The sequence below is a fragment of the Aspergillus karnatakaensis genome (genome assembly GCF_047715665.1).
Source record: "Aspergillus karnatakaensis strain CBS 102800 unplaced genomic scaffold BJY04scaffold_44, whole genome shotgun sequence".
NCBI lineage: Eukaryota > Fungi > Ascomycota > Eurotiomycetes > Eurotiales > Aspergillaceae > Aspergillus > Aspergillus karnatakaensis.
In genome coordinates, this window is record NW_027395756.1 from 144,175 (window position 1) to 164,129 (window position 19,955).

Below are 19,955 nucleotides of genomic sequence, written 5' to 3' on the forward strand. Positions count from 1 at the left end.
ATTGCTGATTAGATAGCAGAGCGGTGAGATTCTGCCCCGCCAATCTTTTTTCCAGAATGACACGTGATTGATACCGGATTCGGCGGAAGTAGAAAGAAGCGATTTCGATAAACTGCAGCTCCGATTTTCCTGTAAGCAGAGATTCAGCTCGTCATTCGCTCTGCGAAAAATTATAAATCACCTAACACGACACAAGCCCCTTCATGCTGACGTCCGATTTGCCCAATCCGTGAACCGATCTGACAGCAATGCGCGGCGGTGTCTCTGTCTTGCCCTCCAGCCAACCTCATCTCTCTCACGCCTAGCCCATCCATCACCTCTACCCTCCGCTTCCTTTCCTTCTCAGAAACACCTGCCCACCATTCAGTCCTCCGAGGCAGTCGACTTTCCCAATACCTGTGCTGTCGCCTGCAGCTGGCTTGTGCCGAAACGCCCTCTATCCGGACTGATCGTCGCTGCGGTCCTCCCACCCTTCTCCGTCAGAGCGGCAGAGATGTCGTCGCCGCGAAACCCAGGAGCTGTCCCTGCCACGCCGCGAGTGATCTCTCCATCACCGGCTCCCTCAGAAGGCGGATCGTCACCGAGACTGCGGGAAGGATATTCGGCACCGACGACGCGTTCGGCAGCCCGACGGCAGCAACGTCTCGGCGAGGTTGCGGAGGACACGGACACTTCGCCATCGCGGTCACGGAGGCGCAAGTCAAGAACTAAAGCGTCCACACCTGAAGAGACTGAACCTCTTGCGTCGCGAACCAATGGCAACGCCCCACAGATCAACGGCTACCTCTCCCCATTCTCAACGGTCGATGGCACGCGGCTCATCGATAGCATCTCACGATCTCCTTCCCCGCTTGGCCTCATTCCTCTCCACACCCGCTATCGCAGCTTCATCCACCGCCATGAAATCCCGCGCAAGCTCCTTCACGTCTCGATCGGATTTTTAACTCTGCACCTCTATAGCCGCGGCGTGCAAACCCACCAGATTACTCCGTGGCTCTTTTCCGCGCTCGTTCCGATTGCCGCAACAGATATTTTGCGCCACCGCTCCGAGCGCCTCAACAAGATCTACATCCGCTGCATGGGCGCTCTTATGCGCGAGACCGAAGTCTCCGGCTATAACGGCGTCATTTGGTACCTTGTCGGCGCTTACACGGTGCTTCGCTTCTTCCCCAAGGACATTGGTGTTATGGGTGTCCTCCTCCTCTCCTGGTGCGACACCGCAGCATCCACCTTTGGCCGCTTATACGGTCGCTATACCTATAGCTTGCGTAAGGGCAAGAGTCTCGCAGGTACCCTTGCCGCCTGGCTCGTTGGCGTCGTCACCGCAGCGGCCTTCTGGGGTTGGTTCGTCCCTTACATTGGCGCATTCCCCGACGACCCTGAGGACGCATTTCTTTTTACGGGCCGTCTCAACCTCCTTCCTGACCCCGTGAAGCGTCTTATCGGGTGGACAGTATCCACTGTTTCCGAGCCGACCGTCGAATCCGGCACTGTCATCACAGGTCCCCTAGCACTAGGCGTCATGAGCGTCGTCTCGGGCCTCGTCGCTGCGGGCTCCGAATTCATCGATCTCTTCGGTTGGGACGATAATTTAACAATTCCGGTCCTGAGTGGCATCGGCCTCTGGGGATTTTTGAAGGTCTTTGGCTGAAGTTTTTGATTCTTTTCATAAAGCAGTATTATTAGATAGATTCTTTCTTTGCCATCTCTGTGGCGGTCTTTACCTCTTCTTCTCCTTCTCTCTTCTGGACGTCTTCTTATTCTCTCTGTCTTCGCTGCGCAATGCCTGCCTTCTTTCACTTCAGCCTCCTCGCTACCTACCTACCCAGGTTTACTGCCTGGTTATCACATACAGTCATACATACATATTCCCTCCACCATTACCACTTATGCTAATATCTCTACTCTACTCACCTCATGTCACGTTTACCACCATAAAGATGCCAATAATGAAACAAGAAGGAAAAGCTTGGATGTTGCAACAATATACCACAAAAGGATAGGACTACAAACATGGCCTTGACCGACGTTGTCGGGCGAACCGTCGGACTATCAAAGTGGTTGAAGAGCTTTAGTACAGATGAATAGATTCCTAGTTTCCCCTGTATCCGAAATCAACGGCACTAATCATGAACTCCGAATCAAGCTTGCATTTGACCGGTGGAATCTTCGAAAGGAATACTATGCCGATTGCACATAGATAAGCAAGTAGAGCCAGCATGAGCATAAACATGGAGAGGAAGTCAGAGAAGAGCAACAAAAACATGAAAAGCATAATAATGGTATGTATTAAGAGAAGAAAATGAATTCGCATAAGCGATACGGATGCAACAATTGCGAGAAGTAGTAGTAGTAGTAGTCCACAGAGGGTACCTAAGCTCCAAATAGGGTAAGTCATGTTGCGCCAATCAACCAAAACGCCAGTCGGTGTGTCCTTCCCGCCCGCTATTATGTGTTCCTGTACCAGATAACGCCAGAAAAGCGATAAAAAACAAAACGGATATGCTCATCCTCTCGGCTTTTTTGTGCGCTCGTTGCTCTCCCCAAAGTCTTTTCGGAGAGGGTACAGATGCATACCAACTTCAGTAGGGAAATCTGGATGGAGGAGGTTGAATCGGTGCGGGTTCTGCGGAATCCCGTTAATTTCGGCTGGAGATTGCTCAACTAGCAGATGGATGAGGTTCTTATCAACATGACCGAGGTGTTTGCTTTGCAACTTGTCCATGCGGATCCAGTCGTCGTCCACCTCTTCATTCATCAACGGGGGTAGTGGAGGGGCGCCACTGTTGCTGGGGCGAGCGTGGTAATTGGCTAGTATGTTATATGGGAGATTCGGACGAACAGCCGGTTTGTCGGATAGTTCAGCCAAAGGGTTGAGGGTGTGGCTACCATGCGTTCTGGTTGAGCGCGTAGCGTGGAAGTTCTGACTGGCCGTCCGCGCCATTTCGGTCGCGGGGGTGCCGTTGTCCTCAGCACCAGTGCCATCCAAGCCCGATGCCTCATCTGCGTCTGTGTTGTTCCCGTTGGTAGCTGCGCCCGAAGGCTGGTCGGCACGTTTAGAGGTAGAGAAGAAATGAACAGTAGCAATATGGGCCTGATTCGCATGCGCACTTAGTTCCTTCTCTGTGAATAGAGACTGAATCGAGTATGTCGGCGCAAGCTGCTGCTGAGCCACCTGGGCTTTTGCGCGCTCCGCCGGAGTTTCCCGCACCGGCGACCCAGTGTCATCCTCTGGAGCTTTTCTCTTCCTCTTATTTAGGCTGTCCGAGATGATCCCATTGCCCAGCTCATCTAAATCCACCCGATGGCGAGTATGTCTGGTTTTGCGGTTGCCGTGGATTCCGCCAGGACTGGCCGGATTTGTGATACTGAATTGATTGGGGTGAAGGAGGAGAGCGTTTGTATCTGCGATGTCAAGCTGCTCTTTCTCCCGCATAAGGCGAGCCCGCTTGCCTGAAAGGGTTTGCACAAGACGCTCGCGGAGGGTTGAGGAGAGGTTGTTGTATTCTTCTTCAGCGAAATGAGCACGAAACGCGTATTCGCGCTGGAATCGTTCTAAATTGCTATTATGGCGATGCTATTGCCAAACTTTCGTCAGCACTCAATCCAAAGGCTCAATGTGCGCTGAAAACTTACCACTAACATGGCGAGATCGGCATCACGATCCGCCTTGACCTGATTTACTTCCTGAATAAAGCGAGCATACCACATACCCGCTAGGCTGGCCATTTCCTTTGCGAACTTACCGCCCCCAACAGTGTTTTCAATCAAGCGAGCAATATCCTCAGCGGAGTCGGGAATAGGTCCCGGGTTATAAGGATCAGCATTGTTGATGAGGGTCATATCACACTGCAAAGCGTGCAATTGCTGCCGAAACTGGGTATCTCGATTCTGACTGAACGAGGCCGTGAGATCATGGAGGCGCTCTTGTAGTGCGCTGCGCCGCTTGTCCCGCTTCGACAGAGGCATGCTGGTCGGCGGACTGGTCGACCGGCCGCGGGAGTGCAAGCCATTTGACATTGTAGGAGCTCCGCCAAGGGCAGGAGAAGCGGGAGGAGGAGAGTAGGTCATGGTTTGATTGAGCAAGCCGAATGTTGAGCAGAAATGTCCAGAAATGTCGTCACGGAGGGAGAGAAGGATTGGTCCGTCAAGGCGCTTCCTGTGGGAAAGCAGAAAACGAAGGCGCTGTTGGAAGAATAAGGCTATAGCATGGATACCGAACAGTCGGACGTAAGTCTGGGTCTAAGGTCACGACAGGAAGAGTATACATGAAGAGATAGAGCAGCAGGAGAGGAGAAAAGCGAGACGAGAAGGAAACGCCGACCCAGAACAGCATCGGATGAGGAGGCAGAAAGCGGGAGCCATTATCCCAATTATGGTTAGTGCAGGTAGTGATCTTGACCGCCCAGGTGACAGGAGGAGTTTACATGAAATTACCTATCTAGGTACGCCGACAAAGTACATGGCCCATTGGAACTGATGCGGGAAACATTCAGGCTATTATTATTTAGTAGCATTGTTGTTCATAATGGTATACATAGATCATGTCTATCAGAGCTAGCTACCCATAGTCATCCATTCCAGTCAGTGCGATAATAATAAGTCAAAGCAACAGCAACTTGGGTATTATTCGTGTCCAACGCAATTCCAGGAACCCACACTCCCTATATAATTTGATCCAACACCCGAAAACGCCGTTCCATGAAGTCCCGTTTTATGCCCTAAAATCCATGAAAATAAACAAGCCAAGTGTAGGGCGGTGGGTCAGATGTTTTGTCTGTGCAACATTCGCCACTTCGCATATATTACTCAGTGAGTTCGGCGAATCACAAAGATGCCGAGTTCAATTCCGTCTCGAGGCTCAGCCTCACCGTACGGTCGCTTGCGGATCCCGTCGAGAATCTCACTGAGCAGCATGGCTGATGTTACCTCTTTATCCTCCAAGCGGTGGTAGTTCGAGGTGTTTGGTACTGTCTTTGCCGCCGGAAGACGACGGCTGTTTTGCCAGTAAAGGCTGATGACCTCCTTCATGCGTGCCTTGTCCTGGTGAATGTACCACTCCGACCAGAGCTTCCGATCGAGCCTAACTGTGCCCTTGCGGGCATCCACGATATTGAACCGGGAAGAGGATGAGCTCAGTTCATCACAGAGATGGTCAAGATTCTCTCGCATGGTGTCAAAGTCTTCCATGTGAGAGACGGCCCCAACCTTGCCGAGATACCGACCTATTTCCGCCGACAGTTCATTGACTACGACGAGTTGACGCAGCAAAGGATCAAGAATGGGCCCAAGGTATTGCGTCTTGAAGGTCGATGCCCCCCGCCTGGTGGGGTAGATGAAGAGCATCGAGCCGCCGTCTGGCGACAGTTCACTCAGCCGATCCACGAGGAATGATGGTCGCTGGGGTGAGAAGAGGTCCTTGTACTCTTGATAAGAGGATGGAGGTAGGTAGCGTTCCAGAACCGAGATGTGCGTACTGAAAGGGGGTACAATGGGCATAGGAAAATGCGGTGAATTGGTTTGGATAGGGCCGCGGAAGTCATGGTAGGCAGAGACCACAGCCGCACTGGAGAAGACGGCGGTCGGATTGAAATAGTCGTTGGAAGGGAACTGCGAGCGAGGTGTGCTGGGGGGAGAATGAGGGAGGTTGGAGAGGCTGAATTGTTCTGGGACAGCGTGAGTGACGTTAATGTATGGAGATTGCCCGTGCTGTAGGCGGTGCTGGACCGCCTGGACAATCGAACAGAAGACGCTCGCGTCGATCTCGGCGCCGGTGGGTTTGTCGGCAGGAGAAGGATATGGGAGCATTTGGTATACTATTTTGGCGGCTTCTCCTCGAGCATTAGAGAAAGGCAATGACGATACTGCGGACGATCATTAGTATGTGGGTTCCCGCTGAGGGGTAAAGCCGACCGGGGTACAGTACCTGTTGCTTGTACACTGTTCTCCAACCACGAACCGTCATCGCAATCCATATCGCCATTTGACGATCGTGGGCTTCCACCGGAGCTTGACGGTGAAATATTGTCGGACGGGCTGCCGAGAGTGTCTGAGGGGCCTCTGCCAGAAGTGGTGTCGATATTTGGGCCTTCATCCATGGGCATCAACCCTGAATCTCGGGTCAAGTGTGTTTCGAACAGCAGCATGTTGCTGTGCGGGCTCCAAGCAATGTGATCCTCTTCTTCAGGAGGTGTCGGGGGTAGAGTGGAGGGATAGTCGTCCTTGTCCGTCGAGTCCCAGACCGGCGGGGTGGATTGGGTTGTTCGAGCCGCCAGCGGACCCGAAGCGGTGGAAAGCCGAAGCCGGGAGTCGAGGGAGTGTGTTCGAAACTCGGCGGATCGACTATAAGACTTTGTGATTGAGCCGTTGGAGTCGTGTGATGGCGAGTAAAGAGTTGCGTTGCTGCGGGACAAGAAGCGGGAGACGGGGGAGGGTTTGGTTAGGAGTGAGCCTTGGGAAGCCCGACGCTTGAGTCGACCTGACCCGGCGTTCTGGGCTGTTGTTGCTGTTGTTGTAGTTGTTGGGGTGCGTGGACGTTGAGATTGGGAGTGGGATGGAGAGTGGGATGGTCGAGTATGAGGCTGATCAAGTGAAGTCACGATCCCTTGACGCGAAGCACCGGCTTCTGCGGATGCATCTGATGGAGCGGACGAGAATGGCGAACGCATGACAGGACTGTTTCGCACCGTTGAAACAGACAGACACGGTCCATGGCACTGTGAAGAATACATCCAGGAAGTGTCGGTGTTCAACGAGCAACGAGCAGGCAACCGAGCAGAAGTGAAGGAGTCAGATCGATCGGCAATAGGCGGACGCAGTCCCAATGTGAGCGACAATGATTCGACCGTCCGTTGCTATGGGTTGATGGATGTGGGATGCCAGGCGGTGGAGGAGAGGAGGAGAGATGTGATGTGAGGTGGGTTGGATGAAGGAGGAGAGGGAGAGGAGAAGAGAAGAGATGAAAAGGACAGGGCAGAAGAAAGAGGAGAGAGAGAGAGAGGGTGACGATGATAGAAACGGTGGAGAAGAGGGAGATTGAAGGAAGAGGAAGAGAAAATTGGGAGAGAGTTGCGGGAAGGTCTAGAATGAGGGAAAGCGACCATTGAAGGAGACTGGATTAATGACGCCTGGAAGCGATCGTGACCCAGCTTTGGGTCGGTTCTAGACCCTTGGTGACTGACTCTTCTCTCTCTCTCTGGTTCTCAGCACCGGGCAGCTTCTTCTCCAGTATAATAATCCTCCATCAAAGAACATTAGTAGATAGAACTTCCCAACAGAAACAACAGAAACAACTTTGCTTTCATTCTTGACTCAGAATCTGCTGTGTTTGCAAAGAGACTAAAATAACCTGCCAGCAGACAGGGTGAGGCCAGACGCGCGGACCTGTCTAGGCCCCCATAGTGGCTGATCGGAACTCTCCACTGCTCGCTGGCCCCACCATCCTCTCTCACTCGCTGCCAGAGTGACAGACACTCAATTCACAGTGTCGAGAGTAAGAAAGAATATTATTATGATAATATAATAATAATAATTCCTGCAGAATAATCATTATCAAGCTATAGCACCTCCCGGAGATCTATTTCCTGATCCCACGTCCAGGACCGTGGAAAACCTGCTTACCACCGCATCTAAGTTTTCCTATCGTTATTTGCTTTTTTTGCCCATACAACCCCAGTATCATTGACCTCCATGCATGAAGTCCCGTATCCCTGGACACGCTTCCAGAGGAGATTCAAATCGCCGTTGATACCTCTAAAATACTTGCCAGCTCCAGTCTAGCTCCAGCTCATTCATCTCCAGCACATCATCTCTTTGTCCTACCCGGGGCCCGTCTTGCAGCTACCCGTGCAAATTCAGCACAAAACCTTACAAACGGAGAATTTTCCCCAATCCACATGCTGCAATTCTCATCGAGAGGCGTCAACATTCAATATAATACCACGACTCTTGCGAGACAGACGGAAAAAAGTAAACATCTACCTGCGAGTGTGGGAACACCTACCTGGCTCGCGAGGTCCAGAAACGGGCTGATCATCATGCGCCACGGCTAGCATCAGCCTTTGGAAGTTTACCTACACCCGAGCAGCCCCATCTCGATCTGGCCTGCTCTCGCCCCCATTGCTCCTAGAAACGCCTCAAGGCTGCCATCGGCATGATTTTTGCGACGATCGGTGCGATCAAAGCACCGCGCCGCGACTCCGCGGCAACCGTATGCGTTTCGTCTGAGTCCTGACCGTACGGCGTATGCCGTACTTCTGGACAAATTCTCGGCCAGACTCTAACCGACAACGAGGTACGTACTCCGTACGGGACTCCGTACCCAACTTGAGACTGTTCAGGCAGGAAGTATGAAAATCATCACCAGACCCAAGACGCTGGATGCAGTGGAAATGCTCCAGCCGAATCTTTGACGTTGAGACTTTTCGCCTCCAGCGTGGAGTACTGTTGTGATTGGGCGATCGAAGCTCATTCGAAACCCACTGCCGCATCCGGGAGAGGAGACAGAGCATTCCAGGCCTGGCCCTGCCTCTGCCTTACTTTGCCCTGCCCTGCCCTGCCGTGGCCGTGCTCTTCCGTCCGTGCCGTTTCTTATTTCAGGCGATCAGTGGCCTGTCCACCAGTAATACTGATTAGAGAGCAGGTATTTTGTTGGTAGTCCTGCCAGTGCTGTTAGGACTCCTACGAAATACAGACATATCCCTTCAAGAACCACAACCGTCAACCACACGACGCAGAACACTTCAAGACAGAACTGCCCCACGTACTCGTGTCAACGTCAAGCCCTCGGGACGGATCATCAATGATACCAGGGCTGGGCTACCGCTGCCCTACCCAATTGGGCAACATGCAGCATACCAGAACCTTCCCCCTCTCGCACTTATGTACCCTCATCCCACTATTATTCTTGTTCTTATGCTGCTTCATCTCCTCTACCATCTCTGCTACTGTTTCCATGAAACATCCCCATAAATCCGCAGTTACGGAGTCAGACGGGTTAACCGAGATGAATATGACATCTCAAACACGATTTTCCATGGAATGAGTATTGGATATACCCGTTGACCCGCTGACATCGAGATCAAGACAAGGCAGAAGTGGACATGGCATGACTTCAGGTTGATATCTTTTATTGATATCCAGTCGGTTTGGGCCGAGTTACTGTTTCGAGTACTCATACCCAAGTCTATGTCCAGTCCGGTTGAAGTCTCGACCAGGCACCGGTACTCCATAGTCCATACTACTGGAGTTTGGAGCATGACTCTGTACTGACAGCTTTGATTGTGGGCTTGACTTGGCAGATGAGATCCATGCGGTGGAGATGTGTGAGATCTGTGAATTCTAGAATGACTCCCTGCCTGCTCCCTCGCCTCTCTTTGCCCAGATCGGGGAGGGGTAACTCGTGATCCTTAAACATGATATAACCCTCGTAGTACCAGCTTACATCGCCCTAAGTCCTTCTCCCAATCCCTCATGTATCCGTGCTTCATCCTCGACACTGTGCCAGTGTGCCGTGTGCTCAGATCGATAAGTTGAATAGGGAGTGATCCTAATCAAGGGTCTTACTCTCCCACGATATCGATCCCGTGTCAGTGTCTCAGATTAAGTGCGAGTGGTAAATTATTGCGGGGGTTGGTGTGCATCGAAGCTTGGTAGAGTCTTTGATTGATGGGATGGATTCCTTGACAAGTCATGAAGATACGTATTGCGTGATTCTTAAGACTACTATTATAATAATATTATAGCATCAGAGGAGTAGATTGCTCTACTCGTCTATGCTCGACGCAAGTCTAGTGAATACATACAGTAGCGTTCTCCGAAGCAGTAATCCTACAAGTCACCCCAAAAAAAACGCCTTCCTACCGAGTAGTCGGCAATAGAATTCAGGCCAATCCTGCCCCCATCCCAGTTAATATCAACAGATACTAAACCACCGCATCAACTTCAATCTCCACCAACATCCTCTCATCCACAAATCCATCCTTGACAACGATCATCGTAGCCGCCGCCCCAGTTTCCTCCCCGTTCTCTTTTCCCAGCACCTCTTTAAAACCATCGCCCACCGCGCCACAGTCCTCTCTCCGACTGACAAACATCCTCACCCGGACAACATTCTCCGCACCCCGCCCGCCGAGCGCCTGCACAGCCCGGATGCATTCCTGAAGCGCCACGCGCGCCTGGCCCCGCGCGTCGTTGGGGAAGAGGATTTGTGGCGCGGAGGGCGGGGATGAGGGGTCGACGGCTGTTGTTCCTGAGACGAAGACTTGGTTTCCGTGGCGGACGGCGCGGTAGTAGCCAATTGTTTGTTCGAAGGGGGAGGCCGTTGAGTGGAACTGTTTGGTTGGGGTGGACGCCATCGTGAGCACGTACGAAGTACTGATGCGGGAAGCTTGATTCTAGATGCTCAATGCGATGGGATGGGACGGAACGGAATGTGAGTCTTGCGTCTGATATTCAGAGGATTTGATTGTTCTTTTCTAGATATGGACTCGACTCTACTTAAGTGGTGCGTCGGTCATGAGGTGAGTCATCGCTCGTTACGTACACAGATTCCCAGATTCGTATAGCTTAGTCGAGCTAACGAGAAGAAACAGGAGCCACAGATCTCCAGAAATAGTTGTGTAGCGAGCTGAAGCGCACGTCTTCCAAGCTGAGTGTGCTCGGGGAATGGATACCGCATTCAAGTGCCCATGCGAATGAGTCTCGAGACTGTCTTGCAGCTCTCATCAGACTCACTTCTCAATTGCCAGCAAGGGCTGAAATTGAGTACCAAGCGACGGCGCCCTTCTTCTGCGTCCGATCGTACGGTGTTAGTTGACCGGCGGGGTCATTTTCAGAGCCTTCGTAAGGATTGAAATTCTAGACCTAGATGTCGTTTGCTGACTTCTTTTCCGAGGTGTCAATGAGTCGTTTGCTGACTCCTTTTCCGAGGTGTCAATGAGAAAATTCCAATTATGATGCGATGGTTTAGTCTTTAGACAGACTCGGCGAACTCATGATGTGACTGATCGGCTCCGAGTGTCAGCTACCCGCCTGGTGTGAAACCTCCGAGGCCGGTCAGCCCAGTGCGACTGCAGGCACCGATTCGCCGACAGCTTCGAATGCTGCTTGGGATCCTCATCGCTGGCACACGGCAGCGAGCAATCAGACGAGTTCATAGAGATGGAATGCGCTGACGACTCCAAGTCACGCTGAAACCGAAAGTTTGTCTTGTACGACGTGATAGATTGCATGCTCTGCCGGTCTAGAGCTGTCTGAAATTCCAGACATTGCAGTACCAGCTGCTTGACGCCATCGGTGAGTGACGACGCGCGGTATTCCATGTCAGGCCAACAGTCCGCGCCCCAGAACGGGTCTTCGCAAACGGCCGTCTCCAACGCCTCCAACCAAAACTCAAAGCTAGGCAACCGGCGACTGGAGTTAAGCAGGCCCGGATTGAGCAAATGGTCGGACAGGAGACACGCCACGGCAACAAAGCGGATGGTGGGTTCTGAATGCAAGACGTGCAGGACGATGCAGGCGGGGCAGCGCTCGGTCAGATACCAATCATGCTCTTCGCTGAAGATGCAGTGCAGCCAAGCATACGCATCGCGCGCCTCACCTCGAAAGGCCCGCTCCGGTTCCGCTCCTTTGTGGGCGGGCAGGATGCTGGCTGCGACGCGCGATGCTTGGTTATGGAGAAGGAACAAAGGTAGGAGCAGGGTGTGAATTATATCTCGATGCAGACGGAAGGATTCCTGTGCGTCGAGCGAGCAGGAATAGCGGTGGGAAGAGCAGAAACTATTGAACGGGGGGGGTCAGTGACAGGTCAACTACTCCATACTTATGGGACTACGAACCTCGGCGCTTCAGACCCCAGTTCCTGACGCCTGAGGTTCTCTCGAACCGCGCTGAAGGCGATATTGCGAGCCAGTCTATCGCTGGCGGATCGCGAAATACGGAATGGACATGTTGTGGACATTTTTACGGTGATAGTCTGGGCGATCGATCGGCGAGTGCGACGGTTAAGAAGTCAATCGGTTTGTGGCAGTGGAAGTCGCATACGCCTTGCAATTGGCGATAGGTGACGTTGAGACAAATGGCAAAGGGACCGAGACCAATCAATCAAGCTGGCTGAGACAGATAACGAAGCTTTTCTGCGAGAGTGACGTTGGGGGACGGTGGAACCAAGGGTCGCATGGTCTGAGATTGATGGGATGTTCTGATAGATCAGACAGGTGGAGGAGCCAGGGAAAACGGGCAGATATGATTCTGAGAGATCAAGAAAGGGATTGTTCAAATAATGTGAGTGGGAATGGAATGATGTTAAATTATTGGCAAGAGGAGAGTCCAGAATGTAGCGATGGCACTCCCTTCACGCATGCGGGATGATGACTGGGTCGACAATATAGGAGAGGGTCCCATTTCCACGCAAGCTTGTCGATCCTCTTTTAGAACATCGCTTTGCCCTCATTTTAATTTTAATATATGCTCTGGGGTAGCTGTTACAGCACTGTTCATTCTCTTGTAAGTTGTAACAGCTTCTCGCGATTATCTCCCACTCCTTTCCTCTCTCGTCCATTCAAATTCTGGGTGCTGCCCTCGCCCGACTCAACCCCTCCTCCCCTCTTCCACCGCATCCTCAGCGATCGCAATCCGTTCATCAGTGGACCCCCCGACGGTCAAAGGTCTCGATCGTTGCCAAGAACCGGGCAGCTTGCAAAGTGGGACTTGACTGGATGACGATATCGCTAAAACAATCAGGAGGGAAAAAGGGGCCGACCATTCATCGCACCCACAATTGGCCGAGATTCTCAAAGGATTGCACCTTTTCAAGGATTCTTGAAACTGCCGATGATCAGGGACACCAATTACGTATGCTGCAACAGGTTGATGATTGTAGCGGCATTTCTTCTCTCATTCTTCTGAGCCATCGTTTTCGCAGGGCTGAAGCAACCTTGCAGAGAATCTCCTCGGATCTATGTTTTCCCGGCCGCCTATCGCAGGCGGAGATTCCCGACACTCCCACAACCGCCCACCATGCAGTAGTAGCACATCGTACAACGAATGGCCTTTCTTCCTTTGCGCCTCAAAAACAGCTGGCCCATGTATTCCACGTCAAATGCTGATATGACTCGCGCTGCTGCATCGTACAGATTCTCACCAATCACCGATTAATCTCGATTCAGCTCACTGCTATCGCGCGGTAGATACCTGGCTGCTGAAGTTTGGGTCATCAATGTTTCTGGCAATAATCACTGTCTCACCTATATTTAGGATTTCTGCGACTTTTATGGTGGCCAACAGCCCCGTTTCTGGCTCATTATTTGACTTGCCTCGGAATTTCCCACCCAGCGTTGCGTTTTCAAGACACCAGTGTTGCACTTTGCGAGTGGCTGCATATCGTTCATTGCCAACCGCGCACACCCCGTGTCATACCTCCTTAGCTCATAGCTTGAGAGATAAGCAGAAGCCGAGTGGCTGCAAGGTGACCAGGTGACCCCGCGCACAGAACCCGATGAATAGCGCATATGCCGCCGAATAACACCGGGGCGCCGTGCAAAAGCTAGACATCGGATCCTTCGGTGAGAGGAGCAGTCTTGTCTTCGCCTACAGGAACCCGGCAGAGAGTATGCAGACGTCCAGCCTGATCCTTCCCTAGAAGAGTCAGTCGGGTATTCCTGCCTAGTCCTACGCCTCCTTCGCCACGTGGATGGGCTATCCTGGCTCAGATCGTGGCTCTAGTGAAAAAGCCTCAACGACGTCGAGTTGTCCAATAAACGGACAGTTGCTGGGTTCTAGATTCTATGTATGCAACAGCTGCCAAGTCAGCTACAGGCACCGCACGGCGCAAGACCAACGATTCTTCAACCATCAGGGAGCCTCTTTGTTTAGCAGGATGTGGCGTGCGCCCTTCTTTGGATCGCCAGCACATCCGACCCAATCGCTATACTTACTCAGAACCTAGCTTCCAGATGGAAAAATCGTACCTTGATTTGGAGATTCAACTACAGTTGTCAAGGTTCTCCTCCCCGATATGTCCTTTGCATCTAGCAGTGCAGTGCCGGTTCAGGTTATCGCCTTGGAACGGCCTTTGTCTCAACTTGTAGGGCGACTGACTATCCTCTGCAAAATGTTCAGACTTGAGAACACGGCTATCTTTTGCCCCTCTCCAATATGTTCTACAAATATGGTCTGACTGATTGTACTCTCCACTTCATCCTTCTCCTACCATATTTCCCCACCTGGTGCTGATAGGCTGATGATGCACCAGTCAAAGGCGGGATTTGGGCATGTACTGACGGCCAAACTGGACATGACAATGTAAGGTTCACTGACGCGGTTGCTTCCGGCTCGAAGACGAGGACTCTGACTTTTGGGGGTTTCGGTTAGTTTATTTACGATGGATGGACCGGCGGTGCCGCCAGCCGACGACGTAGTCAAAGGACTGTTCATTGGCCCGTCGATGGATGAGGTATCTACTAGTTATGACATTTCCACCTATGATGTCGGCGACGAACATTGGATGGACTTGCCCCTAGAGACGGGCCATTGGCACGTTTACTTTGTTCGCCAACAGCCTGCTAAGTGTCTAGTAGTCTGCTAGTGGCAGCTTAGGGGGTGTTGTTGAGGCGAGATTCCAGAGTCACAAATACTAGATGTGTCAAACACATCATGATTATTGTGAGAAGAAGCAGACTGACATCTAATAATATGACAGACTTACCAATACATATGCAATCTAGTGGATCCCCCGCTCGGGCTCTCTTGCTATTCCCATCACTATTCATAAGCCCATTAGTCCCGGTTTTGCCATTGCTCTTGCTGAACTTTGCAATGATATTGTTGATTATGTCGATTACGTCCTGTCCGCCCACATAGAACTCGACATTGTCGTTGACACTGCTGGCCTTGATTCCGAAGGGGTAGGACTCGAAGTAGAGAATCTCACGGTACGGCTCAGCAACAGCCTGGCGCGTGGATTCTGGTCCCTCATTGCCCTGGAAAAGACATTTCAGATCACCAGTGCTGCTTGCAAAGGTTCAGCGTATCGTCTCAATTACTGAAAACGCGGCTAACCCGTTGTCCTGACTAGTCTGAGAGTTTGCACATAAGTGAGCAGGTTATGAACGATAGTTATGTACCATGTACAGTGGTAAGCCCGGGGTTGGAGGTCAAGGTTGAGATGGGAAACATCCTGGCCCAGCCGGAGGTGTGGCTGAAGACAGTCGCTGAATGGAGAATGGTCGATGAGGGCTTTCGCATCGCAGGTCTAGTAGTGGAGTTTCCAGCCCAAGAACCACCGGGGTCAAGGCTCCATGGAAGTGGTAGAATAGCTATGGTCCGCCCAGTGAGCCCGGGGGCCTTGGTCTAGAGCCGTTGCACCATACAAACAGGCATCAATAGTCAGAAAAGGGGGCGTAAAAGTATGTATTATGTACACTATATCTTGCAATCAAACAAGGACAAGATTGATGAGAGGCCATTCAAATAGTCTGTTGCAGCCTATCTTGAACGCGATGTTAAAAACGTCAATGACTACCCTACATGCTGAAAAAGAGTTTTGACAAAGACTCTAGGCCACTTACTAGACGAATAATATGAAGAAAAGTTATTTAATATAAATTTCAATATTTATGCACCTAGGATATCATGCCGAGACCAAACCACCATACCATCGCTTCATATCAGTCGTGACAAATAGGATCAAACTTAGAGTAAAAGGTTGGGGGAGTAAACGTGATGTCTAAAGACAATTATAGAAAGTAACTGCACTCAGAGCTGTCACGGAAGATAGTAAAAATAAAGTACAGCCGGGGTATAAAAGGGGGGGTAGGGATGTAAAGATGGAACTAGTTCTTGAGCGCCATCCATGGAGTGGCGTAGCCCCAAGATGGATCATTTGCAAGTACAGGGCTCGATCCTGTATCTGGAGAACGTCCGCGCAATTTGGTCGACTTTTTTCTGCTTGCGTGTCTGGTGCTTGGATGTTTGTGGTTCGAACGGCGCGATTCGACGTCTGTGTCGCTGGTGGTGTAGGACTCCGTGTCAGAAGAGCTTAGATAAGACTTTGGATGTGTACCGAGGACTGGACTCAGAAGCCCGTTTTCGTCTTGATAATGGGATTTTGTTGGGCTTCTCCGTGGCGTGGATCGTGAGCGCGATGCTATCCGGGGTACGGCCTGTTGAGCATCTTTCGGTGAATTCTTCCCGTCTGGACGTCCTCGCCGACCCGGGTGTAGATGAGAAGAGCAATGCAGGGCAATTTTGCCCTCTGCTTTCTTGATGGAGCAGGCGAAGAGTTGTTCAACCTGAAAGGCAGAAGGTCGATTGGCTGGATCCCGGCTGACCATGTCGCGTGACATGGCGAGCATAGGACGGATAGCATTGAAAACAGGATCCTTGCGCTTCTTCGCGTCGCTGTCGAGAAGAGTAATCCACGAGCTGACCTGGCCAATGTTTCGATCCAAGTGAAAAGAGCAGTCGGCGACACCGCCGCCACGACCGGCTGTTCGGTTCTTTGCACCACGATGACTGGCAAAGGTGGATATTTTGCGTTTGCATAGAAATGTAAAGATATCCAGGCAGACTGCACCAAGCGAGAATACGTCAGATGCTTCCGGGTCAGTCTGTCGAGACTGCCATACTTGGACCAATGCTCCGCCACTGGAGTGAGCTGTGGGCAATCCGATTGAATTCAGAATCATGGATCCGTGCTCTTCAGATGAACCTGAAGAGTTGGAGGAGGTGATAGATGGGGTGTAGAGTATTGGACGCTTGACCGAGATTCCTCGCTTTCGAGTACCGCTTCCGTTGCTAGACCCCGAGGAGGATGACATACCAAGAGAATACCGGGAAGACTCTTGATTTCCAACGCAGATGACGGTGCCGTGAGATGCGACAGACTCGGGGGGTGGGCTCACGGCATCTGAGTCAGTGATGTGTAGTCCCTTCAAGCGAGCAAGGGATAATTTTCCGGGTCGTTCCCCTATCTTTCGAGCGGTTCGTCCCCCTGATGGGAGCGAACTGCCAGCAGCTCCACTGTTTTGGACGCTGATAGAACGCACCCAGCGTTCTGGGGGGCCATACTGATAGGATTCAACGTCGACTACTTTGACGGGTGGCAGTAGCGTGTCCAATGCCTCGAACTGGCCGATCACTATTCTGAAGTCGCCATCAATGAGGATATTCGAAGGGCGTATGAGACCGTGGACTTGGTTATGAGCATGGAGCCAAGATAGCCCGTGTGCTAGGCAATGTGGCCAATTGACCAGAATCTCGCGCCGTCGGTCTTTCGCAAGCTTTTTGAAAGACTGAGGCGTATCGGTCAAGAAGGACATAAGGTTCCTTTCGTACACTCCAGAAAAAAGGATGCACACGGTATTGTCGACGAAATATGAGGCGTAGATAGAGTAAACATGGTCATGGGCCAGCCTCCTCATCGAACGAATTTCCTCCAATACTTCATCCTCTTCAAAAAAGTGCGGTGCTCCACCTATAGTGACTTGAGTCCGCAGGTAGATCTTGCAGACTGCGCCGGCTAGGACCACCCGTTCAACACCCTCCTTTGCCAGTACCGTACCAGTCTGCAAGGCTTCCACAGGAACGCCTTCATTGTCTGTATACTTGACATGCTCCCCCTCACCAATCCCCCGCACCACAAAGCGCCACTGCGCAAGGAAGAACTTGGAATCTAGCTCCGGGATTGGTTCGTGGGAGGAAAGTTGCAGCCGGTCAACACTGTGGGCAGCAATTGGGAGATCATTGTCGTCAAATGACTCGTCAACCAAGTGAAAGATGCGCTCAGGAATGCCGAGGTCGATTAGAATGAGGAACAACCTTCCAGCTTTGGCGAGGATCCAGTCAAGGTATGTTTCGCTAGTCAGCCCTTCACCCCATGGCAAGGGAGCAACAAGGCGGGGCAAAGTGCTTGGAGGGAGATGCTTGAAAACAAAGTCAGGGCAGATAGTGGCCTTGACGCGGTCCTCGGGCCACCAGACAGAAGTCAGGGCGGACATGCTGCGCTCAGTAGAGGAACCCGAGGCACTGGAGCACGGAAGATAGATGGAGAATCAATGCGTTCTAGGAACATTTCTATGCAGAGTTAGCAAGGAGCCAAGGTCGGCGTAATCAGAAGCAATATATACAGCATGCAGGTGTCAGCATTGAAGTGAAGTCGGGGAAGGAGTACCTATTGCGAGTCTAATGGGTGGACACGAGGCTTATCGGTGGCTCTAGAAGCAGGCCACCATCCTTCAGAGACGTCAATAGTGGCAATGAAGGGGTTGAGACTTGTGACCAGAGGAGAGACTTGGGCCAGTTGGAATGGAATCATGGTCCTGAATGTGAAGCAGACGGCAGATCCTCAGCGTGGCAAGGGTATTGTTAAGACCGTTAAATTTTGAAAGCGATAGATCAGAAAGAGAAAAGGGCATAGGCAAGGATTCGACGCTACTACCTAGGTACTAGAAACAAAGGCGATGATAAGAGTCGGGATAATTGCATTATACAGGAATTAGGTGCAGGCGACTGGTCATCCTGGCCCAATTAGGAAAGCGGCTTATCAGTTGACAGCTGACAGAAAGTTTCCCGTAACTTGCGCCGCTGATAAGCACGCACTCCAGTCTCCAGTGCTGTCTTCCTCCTCAATAATCCTTCTGCGAACTCGATCTTGAGCTCTGCATCCTCCTCCTTCTGGCAGCCAGTCTGACTAGGGAGTACGGAGTACCATTCCTTACACTCCCGGGAACTCCTCGACGTCGCCAACCCGCCCCATGCAGCCTCTTATCTTTCTCCTCGGGGCCCGCCGAATCATTGTTGCTGCTCTTACCGTGCCGTGGGGTCCCCTGATAGTCAACTGCCACTGGATTTGACAGCCAAGGTCTAAGGGTGGCTTGGATGCTACCGAAGGAGGTGGGTTGGGGGCGTTCCCGGATATTGTCCGGTCCAGCCACTTCCTCTTTTGTTGAACAATAACGCCGCTTGACTGGGATCATCTTCCTGCCGGCAATATGCGCGTCAAGGGCGCCTCAACTCAGAAGTTAGGTTTCTAGCATTCGGCATTGTTATTACTCCAGGAGTCCAGGGGGTTCTAACTTCTGGGACGTGCGGTGCCCCCGGATTGCAATCTCCAGGTTCACAGCAGTGACAGCACGGATACCTATGTACCTTGAGTGCTTGACGTATACCTCATCCATGCCAAAGGACCCTTCCGCTTAGCCCTTGAGTTGCTCTGCACTCTTGACCTTTTGTCAAGTGCCGTTTGCCTCCTGCGACTGATAAGGACCTTGCAGATCTCTGACCGGTAAAGCGCTCCATTGCCTCCAGCTCTCGGGCCTCGCGCGAATACCGCGTGGAATCATGTCAAGTGAACAATTACCCGATCAGGTGTTCGCAGAGATCGACTATTAGGACCGTACATATAACACCAGGCGTGGAGACAGCAACTAACTCCAGTCGACTAGGTATATCATGCAGCAGGAAGATAACTCGGAAACCATTCTTTGGCTGACAGCGGTTCGTCGATCATGAGGCTTAAGTTTATACCCTTGCGCACACAGAGAGAGAACTTCTTTTAGAGTTTGAGAGTCAAATTAGAACTAGCCGGGCCATGCAGATTCTAATGAAGTGCCAACATGCTCGCAATCTTGAGTTTATTCCCTTGATTATAATCCATGTAGTCGGTATCAGATCCATTCAGGATCCAGGAGACCGAATTATAGAGTCTGATGAGGCACAGACATCCTGTACCTACCTTATCGCCATCCTCCACTTTCCTGCTTGCTGCATCTCCACACAAGATCCAGCTTTTCACACCTTTAGTGCATCTCATCTCCGTACTCCGTACTCCGTCTTCTAGGTCTCGCACTGTCCATGCCTTATCTCTCTCTCTGTTACTACTCACGAGTCAGTTCCTCCCTCGAAGTCTCAGCCGCACCGGAAGACTCTTCGTCCGCTGGGCCTGAGCCAGGCATTGT

General features: G+C 51.7%; 6 protein-coding genes across 6 annotated transcripts; 2 read left to right on the top strand and 4 right to left on the bottom strand.

Annotated features, from left to right (window-relative positions):
• Positions 1 to 128: 128 nt before the first annotated feature.
• On the top strand, positions 129 to 1,963 carry BJY04DRAFT_195315 (diacylglycerol/polyprenol kinase family protein). The gene has a single exon (XM_073712193.1). It carries the CDS (start codon positions 494 to 496, stop codon positions 1,649 to 1,651), a length of 1,158 nt encoding a protein of 385 aa, XP_073568463.1. The 5' UTR covers positions 129 to 493; the 3' UTR covers positions 1,652 to 1,963.
• Positions 1,964 to 1,970: 7 nt separating this feature from the next.
• On the bottom strand, positions 1,971 to 4,327 carry BJY04DRAFT_109004 (Sds3 domain-containing protein). The gene is made up of 2 exons (XM_073708096.1): positions 3,637 to 4,327; positions 1,971 to 3,577 (listed from the first exon to the last, which is right to left on the bottom strand). Exons 1-2 carry the CDS (start codon positions 4,069 to 4,071, stop codon positions 2,507 to 2,509), a joined length of 1,506 nt encoding a protein of 501 aa, XP_073568464.1. The 5' UTR covers positions 4,072 to 4,327; the 3' UTR covers positions 1,971 to 2,506.
• A 168-nt stretch (positions 4,328 to 4,495) lies between these two features.
• Positions 4,496 to 7,299, bottom strand: BJY04DRAFT_195318 (uncharacterized protein). Its single transcript, XM_073712194.1, has 2 exons — positions 5,927 to 7,299; positions 4,496 to 5,864 (listed from the first exon to the last, which is right to left on the bottom strand). The coding sequence occupies exons 1-2, from the start codon at positions 6,729 to 6,731 to the stop codon at positions 4,810 to 4,812; spliced, it is 1,860 nt and encodes a 619-aa protein (XP_073568465.1). The 5' UTR covers positions 6,732 to 7,299; the 3' UTR covers positions 4,496 to 4,809.
• An 849-nt stretch (positions 7,300 to 8,148) lies between these two features.
• Positions 8,149 to 9,104, top strand: BJY04DRAFT_109040 (uncharacterized protein). The gene is made up of 2 exons (XM_073708097.1): positions 8,149 to 8,293; positions 8,642 to 9,104. Exons 1-2 carry the CDS (start codon positions 8,245 to 8,247, stop codon positions 8,968 to 8,970), a joined length of 378 nt encoding a protein of 125 aa, XP_073568466.1. The 5' UTR covers positions 8,149 to 8,244; the 3' UTR covers positions 8,971 to 9,104.
• An 819-nt stretch (positions 9,105 to 9,923) lies between these two features.
• BJY04DRAFT_209143 (uncharacterized protein) lies at positions 9,924 to 11,959 on the bottom strand (the record flags this gene model as incomplete). Its single annotated transcript, XM_073714084.1, has 3 exons — positions 9,924 to 10,331; positions 11,004 to 11,778; positions 11,838 to 11,959. The coding sequence occupies 3 exons, from the start codon at positions 11,957 to 11,959 to the stop codon at positions 9,924 to 9,926; spliced, it is 1,305 nt and encodes a 434-aa protein (XP_073568467.1).
• A 3,655-nt stretch (positions 11,960 to 15,614) lies between these two features.
• BJY04DRAFT_195330 (protein kinase domain-containing protein) lies at positions 15,615 to 18,445 on the bottom strand. Its single transcript, XM_073712195.1, has 2 exons — positions 18,170 to 18,445; positions 15,615 to 18,072 (listed from the first exon to the last, which is right to left on the bottom strand). The coding sequence occupies exon 2, from the start codon at positions 17,994 to 17,996 to the stop codon at positions 15,831 to 15,833; it is 2,166 nt and encodes a 721-aa protein (XP_073568468.1). The 5' UTR covers positions 17,997 to 18,072; positions 18,170 to 18,445; the 3' UTR covers positions 15,615 to 15,830.
• Positions 18,446 to 19,955: the final 1,510 nt, after the last annotated feature.